Raw genomic sequence first — 8,890 nt, forward strand, 5'->3', positions numbered from 1 at the left:
GGCCCCCTTTAATTTTATTTATAATTTTTATTGATATATTCATTGCCCTTTTCAAATAATCCCCTTTTGCGAATAACGCTTGCTGGTGGATTATACAATGGAAAAAAAGAACCTTTAAATGATTTTTTAATAATTGCCCTACCTTTGGCCCCGTCCGTACAAATTCCGGCTAATTTATTTTTATCAACGAAGCAGAAGACTTTCTCAACCAAAACATTGTACAAAATTTCCCTGGTTACATTGCTATGCAAAGCAATAACATCAAAAATTTTTTCGAAAGTTTGAAAGTTTTGATCGACAGTTTTTACACAAATTATTAGTTGACAAATACTATTTAGATCAGTACTCTCATCCAAACTGAGAGAAAAATATTTGCAATTTAGCAATCTATTTTTAGTCTCAGAGTGGATGAATTTGCTTATATCTTCAGTCCTACGTGTGACGGTACGATGAGATAAAGGTACTTTTTCTATGATTTTCAAAACTTCTTGGCCTTTTTCACCAAAACATTTCAAAACTTTTGAAGACAAATTTAAGAATAAAATGCCATCTTCAAATGGGCGACACTGCTTTGCCAAAGCCAACGCAACAGTAAAAGATGCCTTTATTAAAGGCAAATCAATATCTTTATTATTATTTTTACCATTATCAGTTTTAGTATCATCATTATTATCATTTGCAATGAATTTTAAAAAAAATTCAGCTTGCAATTGCAAAAGCATTACCTTCCGCTCACCTCCAGTAAAAAGTTTAAAATTTGTATGGCAAGAGAAATAATGTCGGCTTAAACAAAATTTAGAATTGCGACCAACAATGTCGTAACAAATAAGACATTGTGCTCTTCCATCCAAATTGTCTATAAAGAAAAAATCATCTTCCCATTCGCGCATAAACATTGTTAGCTCTCACTGTATATTTGAAATAGCGCAGCGTGGTGTTGCTTGAACAAGTGTTTGCATGCGACTGTTTGGCTTTCCCATAGCCACTAGTATGATAGCATTCAGTATTCATTGTGCCGAGGGCTATCGATCGTTCGTATTCTATAAATATTTTATATAATATTTTGTGCTGCTCGTCGCAGCAGAGGCCCTATGCACGCGTGCATAGGAAAATCAACTTGTGCCCACCTCTGCTATAGTATATAGCTGCCATACAAACTAAATGATCGGAATCAAATGCTTGCATGGGAAACTTCCTCATTTGACGATATATCTTCACGAAATTGGGTATGACTTATTGTTTATAGAAATTATGTTATATCAGATGAAATTGTTCAGATCGGCTCATTATAGCGTGTAGCTGCCATTAAAGCGGAATCGCGGGCTTGTATGGAAAAGTTTCGTATTTAACGTCGTATCGTCACGAAATTTGGCATGGAATACTGCTTAAGGTAACAATATAATCTCCAAAAAAATTGATCAGAACGGATTACTATAGTATATAACAGAAATGCACCTGTGAAGGGTATTTAGCTTCGGTGCAACCGAAGTTAATGCTTTTTCTTGTTATTTCTCTTTTTATGCGAGTTCCGCTGATACGCAATACACATACTACTAGACACGATGTTCTAGCGACTAGCCTAGCGACGATTCATCAAATGTTTTGAATGCTCTAAAATGCGGTTGTTTCAGTCTATGTGTGAGACCTAACATTGTCGTGGTAAAAAATTATGTCTTTGGAGATTCCTTTTTCTGATTTCTTGAAAGACAACTGGCAAAACAAATGGCAAATTTTACAGTCAAATGTTTATGCAACATTGAATGTATGGATCAATAATGTTTGTATGGAAAAAAACACAAAAAAATGCACCTAATTTTTATTGAAATGGCTATAACTTGAACAAACTACAAAAAAATCATCTATAAGTTGTTTCTTTTTTTATTGAAATTTCTGTAATATAAACATCTGTCGTCCTTACATGAACTTAGGTGTGTTTGATAGAGGATGAATATGTATATTTATTTTTATTTAATTAAAATAGTATTAATGTTATTATCTTTAGGGTACACATTGCATTTTTCAGCAATTTAATATTACAACGTTTAACAAAATTTCGGAGGCATTTTTTTCTTTTATGATAACACATTCATAGTAATGATTTCAACTGGAGCAGTGGGCATATCTCAACAATTTTTTTTTTTTTTTGTTTAAAAATGGGCTAAAACCGTTAAATATTAAATGGGAAAAATAATCAAATCGGCTTATATGTCTTCTTCGTCTTCCTTACTTGTGTAGACACCGCTTCCGCCAGTTTCTTCCTTTCGGTACAAAGTGCAGACAGGTCCTCATCCACCTAATTTCTCCAACGGAATGGAGGTCTCTTTTGCTTTCACCGCCGGGCACTTTCTCCCACTCAGACAATATGACCTAACCAGCGCGGCCGCTATCTCTTGGTTCGCTGAACTATATCAATGTCACCGTATATCTCGCTGTCCTCATCGTTTCATCGACTGCGGAATTCGCCGCTGCTAATGCTCAAAGGACCATAAGTCTTCCGCAAAACCTTTCTCTTGAACATTATTAATAATACACAACGATTACCCTCCTCCCGCCCAACCGACGCGCGGGGCGCAATCCGCGAACGAGCGGAATTATCCGAGTCATAAAAGGCAAGAGAGTTTTCAGTGTTGCGATCTTAAGCTGCTCAGCTACAGAAACAAAAATTTCAACAGCCAAAATTAAGAATTAGATTAAAGTTTATAATTTTTAAATGTTTCGTGTTAAGAGTAGATAAAATATAGTTTTTTTAATGGTAAAGAGAGAATCTGTTAGATCAAATGTGCTGGAAGGAGAATTGAAATCGTGACATATACGGCGGAATGGTTCGCTTAACACCGAAATTTGTTCTAGAAAATTTTGAAAGCAAAGGTTTAAACTGCCTGGTAGAAGGAGCGGGAATGTTAAAATTAATATCAGACAAGAGAGATGGGCTACAGACTGACTGGGAGATTTATAAGTTTTAAACGGTTAGTGTAAGGGGGAAGATTTAAACTGGAATCGCAAATGCAAATGATTTAAGGCAAAAAGTAAAAATTGTTTTTGAACGGACTCTGTTTTCTCAGAATGAACTAGATAACAAGGGTTCTATACCACGGAAGCATACTCTAATATAGGCCTCACCAAAGATGTAAAAAGAATTTTYGTGGTAAGCGGATCTCTAAATTCTTTAGACCAACGTTTAACAAAACTTAGAGCACCTTAAGCTTTAAAAACCATGGAACATGTGTGAAGATTAAAATTGAGTTTGGGGTCCATAGTTATTGCCAAGTCAACAAAACTGCATACTTGCTCCAACCAAAGTTTTGTATTACGTATGAAGTAGGGTCTACAGATCTACGTAAAAAGCACATCGTTTTACATTTTTTAAGATTCAAAGACATGTCATTTCTGTCACACCAAGAAACTAGGTTATTTAAGTCTGTTTGCAACTGACATCTTTCACTATTTGAGGTGAATGATTTAAAAAGTTTTACATCGTCAGCGTATAATAAAACGTTTGAAAACTTAACAACAGGTAATATGTCCTTAATAAATAACCTGAAGGAACATTGATTATGTCGGAGAGTATCGTTAAATATGACTTGTTGAATTCTATTACTAAGTTAAGAAGCAACCTATTTTAGCAATATTGGTTGAAAACCAATGAAAAGCTTGACTAAAATCTGTGTATATAACATCAGTATTCTTATTCTCCMTAAAGCCCGTTGATACATGTGATACAAATTCAAGCAAATTAGTTGTTGTGGATTTCCCTTTACGAAAACCGTGCTGAGAACAAGAAATTAGTGGAGAGGACCGGAAGGTTATGTTGTCTGTTATAATTGCTTCAAAAAGTTTAGGTATTGCAGACAACTGGGGAATAGCAACCCTATAGTTTTCAATAGATGACCTAAATCCACTYTTATGBAAAGGAATTATAAATGACTTTTTCCATATGGATGGAAATAAGCCTTGCATAAGAGATGAATTAAATAGTTTTGTTAGGGGTTGGTATATATATTTGGCACATTTCTTAAGAAAGCACGGGGGAATCATATCTGGGCCGTAATTGTATGATTGTTCTAATATATTTAACTGATATTAAGACCGACTCATCCATCAGATGATATCATTGTCCACGCCTCCGCACCATAAAGCAGGCCGGGAATTACAAGCCACTTATAGAATTTGGTCTTTGTTCGTCGAGAGAAGACTTTACTTGTCTTATGTTTATGGACTTCCCGTAATATTTGGTTTCCGAAAAAATTACCAGTTTACAACTTATAAATATTTGGTAACATATTGATTCTAAAAATATAAATAATTATACTTGTATGTAAATTAGATTATGCAACGTACCTATAAAATAGCTGGTAGTATAGTCGACTTTTACTGGCGTACATAGATAAAGTTCAGGCTGAAAATACATAAAAAAAGGTGTTTAACAAAACTTATAATACACTTTTTATTTTATTTCGCTACAACGCTACAAAGGGGTGCTGCTGTCCGAGAAAGACGCCCTTATGTTAGAAAATAAGCAACTTAAGGTAAAAAACAATCCTCAAGTTTTTTTGTACCATATACAAATATAATAAGTTTAATGTATGTAATAAATAATAATAATATTTTGTAAAAGATTGTATATGTTTAAACTTTTAAAAGAGTTGAAGATGGTGCAAAAGTCATGCGCTATAATAAAGCCAAAACTTCCGAAGACTTATCGTAAGCGGGTACCATGTAAAGCGATGCCATGAAAGGTTTGTTGAAGGTTATAAATTTTGAAGGCTTTTAATTTTCACCCGACAATCATGACCGGTGACTGCGTTTGATGCTATATAAATTCGTAATGGAGTTTTAAGAGAACTCAAACTGTCCGTATTCCATGTTCGACATGAGAATCCATTTAATACTTATAAATCTAGCGGCAAGCCCAATTCGCTAATGAGCATGTATAATAGAAGAGGAGGCTCGGACATTATCACGGTACAAGCGGAAGCACTTAGTTTAAAACAAAAGTTAGTGACAGACACTATTTCAAGAGATAGGGGTGGAAATTAATTTTAATAGAAAATGAATTTTAAGTAATGAAACGCAAGGTAATATAATCTATTCCTCGATTTCGAAGTCGTTCTATTTTACATCGAAATAGTTGTTTGTAGCAATGACATTTGTTTCGAATTGATACGTATATGTTTTATTAAAAAAATTTCTTTTCGTGAACTAACGAGTGCTATATGTATCATTGAAACCGCACATATTTTATAATTGGAAGGGTTAATTTAGACCGTGACTATGTAGTTCTATTTCAAATTCCATTCACGTTTCAAGTCGTCTCCTTACATCAGTATCGAAATTTTGATTATTTTTCATATTATTGAGTATAAATGTCTCTTGTTCACTATTTTCCCCAAAGAGTACACGTAAGAATTATTTTAGACAGGTTAATTCGGCTAACAGAACAATTCATTCCGATATAATATCAAAATTATTAAACATCTGGAGCAAACTTATTTGTTTTTAATCTTATCCAAAATTGTTAAAAAAAAAAGCTTAACTCTTTGTAACTCGTACTTTATTATATTTAATATTAAAAAAAATTAGAGTTTTAACGAAAGCCATATAAACCAAAGTTTCATCCGAATAAATTTGTATAATATCAGCAATTATGTAAAAACATATTTTTCTTTCATACAGTGTTACGGTATAACACGAACCAATGATAAAAATTTACTTTTTTCGGTGTTTACTATTTTTAATCCAAATACCGGTTTTTAAAGATAAGTCCTAATATTTATAAATTCATAATTTTTTTAATGCGGAAAAATTAATATTCAACAACCCAAAAACTGGTTGTAGAAACAAAGGTTGAACATCTCACAAAATTGTATTTATTTGAGGTTTTTAATTAAGATAATCTCACAATTCTTATAGTAGAAGCCAGCCGACAACTGAAAAGCTACTGTAACTTTCAAAGTATTTGAAAAGTACTGAGAAAAAAAGCTATTTCCAGAATTACCACGACAACATTACCAAACATGAAGAACTTGATGGTCGTCTATGGCTCATGCCCCAAAGTACTTGAACAATCTTCAGACTTCAACAGAATAGAAACTCAGCTCACAGATTTGAAAACCAATTAAAATACAAACTATACCAAGAAAGATTTAGAAACAGCTATTCAACAAGGCTGATCTAAAGTACATTTTTTAATATAATAAAAGCTTATACTATGGTTATAAAACAAGATCAATTATGTGTTGAAGTATTTGGAGTTATAATATAATATTATTTATATATAACCAGAAGATGCAGATTCACAGTGGAAAAGTGCCAGAGGTGGCTATCGTCTTTAAAAGTTTCTTTTGCATTTGCAATATTGTCCCAAGCTGGCACTCCATAAAAAATATGGATTATAAAAATGTATCTAAAAATAAGCAGTTTAGAACAGATTTATAACACAGTACAACAGCTAATCAGGGGGGTGAGAAATTCCAAGCCAGGGTGATGGTACTAGGTCAGTATAGTAAAACCCTCAAAGGGTTTGGCGTTCGTATGTGTCAGTTTTTTTTATGACCTTATGACCTCTTTTTTCCTTATCTTGATGTTTTTCGCTTAGTTGTAACATTTTGGCAAAATCCAAAAAAATAAATAAATAAATAAATAAAAAATGAGGGTTTTACTATACTGACCTAGTACCATCACCCTGACTTGGAATTTCCCCAGTGTAATTAATGAGAGGATATTTTTAGAACAAAAAGAACCAACCAGAAGCAGTTTAAGCTGATGGTAGGGTTATTGAAAGAGATCGGCCCTCCAATTCGCAGTGACGGCGAATGAAATAAGTTAGGAATAAGCACGTTTGTACATATGTATGCAAATGAATAAAATTTAAAAAAATTGCTGAATTACGTAGGGAAACTATAGGCACAGGTGGACGGCCTTGCACTCAACAAAGCTTAACGCCTTTAGAGCCTGCAGTGGATGAATGCTTAGCTTGCCACAGGCAGTCAAATTTTTTTCTTATCAGTTAGTTTTGGACTTTAGTTATATCTGTTATTTGGGAACATTTCCTTTAAAATCAACGAAACACTGGGATGCGCAATACCTAATTGAAAATCCGTTCCCACTGTTTGTCTGATAGCTCCTATGAGCTAAAAATCCAAGGATGCAAAAAAACTTAACTTTGGCGATATTAATGACGATAGTTGATTCGGACATTTTTCCTTCAAGTTGTATAGCATATATAGTACATAAATGCATACTTGCTTAACAAAAGTTTTCTTTAAATGTAAATATGGAAGCTAATTTGATATGTGTATGCACTTGTATGGCAATAGATACTTAAAATACGGAAGAAAGTTCCCAGGGGATGGAGTGATCCATGTCAGCTTCGAAACCCAACGTTTGCCAACAGATGACTCTTCGGACTGAGTGGGCAATTGACAAGTAAAATCCTGCCTCAATTTAAAAAAAAAACAAAATGTATAAATGAATCACTATCCCCGTATTGTTATATGGCGCAAAAGCATGGGCGATGACAACATCGCATGAGCCAGTGTTACAAGTTTTCGGGAGAAAGGTTCTGCGGAGGATTTATAGTCACCACGACCCACGGCGAATACCGCAGTCGATGAAAAGATGAGCTGTACGAGATATAGTATAGAGCATTGACAAAGTTCAGCGAATTAAGAGGCAACGGCTTCTCTGGTAGGTCATGGAATGGATGAAAATAGTCGTGCTCTGAGAGTATTCGATGCAATACCCACCGAGGGATGAGGAAGAGAAGGGATCGAAGAGGAAGATCCGTTCCGTTGGAGAGCCCAGGTGAAGCAGGATCTGGCTACACTTTGAATATTCAATTGGCGCTAAACAGCGCGCAGATGTAAACTCGGCTATAACTGCGTAAGCGTTGTCTACCCCAATAAAGAAAAAGAAGAATTTACCTAACGGTTGTTTGTATCACCTAAAAATCGTCCATTTGTGCAAGCGATAACTTGAGCGAAATTTAATAAATCTTGACTAGGCATCCGACGGACCGATTTCAACTAAATTTCGTATTTTGCCATCCCCTTAATTACTATGCCACAATTCGAAAATGGGCGAAATTAGAAAACAACAACTCCAATTTTAAATTCCATTTGATTCTTTCCCTTTCCAAGGAAGCAATTAATAAAACGACATAAAACTTTGTACAAGTAATGTATTTAAGGTATGCCACCTTATAACCAAAAATTGTCTAAATCCATACAAAACTGTTCAAGCCCCTCTGTACCGAATATTTGGAATACAGTATCAATTGTTGACTTTTAACCCCAAATAACGGTCAATGTGTGAGATATATAATTCAAATTCACTCCTTTAATGACAATATTAGGTCAAAAATGGGTTGAATCGGGTCAATACTTTCATTAACTCCCATACAACGAACTTTCGAACCTCGCGGTGATTTTATACCGCATATGTGTGCTAACATGTGAGTTATCTCAACGAAAATGAGTGATCCCGGTGGCTTCACTCAATATGACATTAAACATTTTATTAGTATGTAGCATGTTAATAGTATTCAGTATTGACAAAAATAGATAAAATCGGGAGAATAAATACGACCCCAAACTCCCATACCCAACCAGAGGATCAGAATATCGGAATCCAAGCAATTGTATGTATATATGTACAAAATGAATTAATTTAACTTTCCGATTGAATTTATTAAAATCGTTCAAAGCGTAAAAAACCAAGTAAGGAAGTTTAAATTAGGATATCACCAAACATTTTATACTCTTGCAACTTGTCAGAATGAAAGTTGAAGAAATAACTTAAGGTGCTACAACTATATATCTATATATATAATATATATCTATATATAATATATATATACAGCCATGGACACATAAATAGCACAAATCCGAAT

General features: G+C 34.1%; 1 protein-coding gene across 1 annotated transcript in view; it reads right to left on the bottom strand.

The window, feature by feature from the left end:
- Positions 1 to 8,890, bottom strand: part of LOC108968381 (peptidylglycine alpha-hydroxylating monooxygenase) — a 65,649-nt gene that overhangs the window by 40,147 nt on the left and 16,612 nt on the right. Inside the window, exon 2 of the mRNA XM_018932379.1 lies at positions 4,339 to 4,396. Within this exon, the coding sequence (XP_018787924.1) occupies positions 4,339 to 4,396 (58 nt within the window). The remainder of the gene's footprint in view (positions 1 to 4,338; positions 4,397 to 8,890) is intronic.

This window comes from Bactrocera latifrons, unplaced genomic scaffold, assembly GCF_001853355.1.
Source record: "Bactrocera latifrons isolate USDA-ARS-PBARC rearing strain unplaced genomic scaffold, ASM185335v1 scaffold_212, whole genome shotgun sequence".
Classification (NCBI taxonomy): Eukaryota; Metazoa; Arthropoda; class Insecta; order Diptera; family Tephritidae; genus Bactrocera; species Bactrocera latifrons.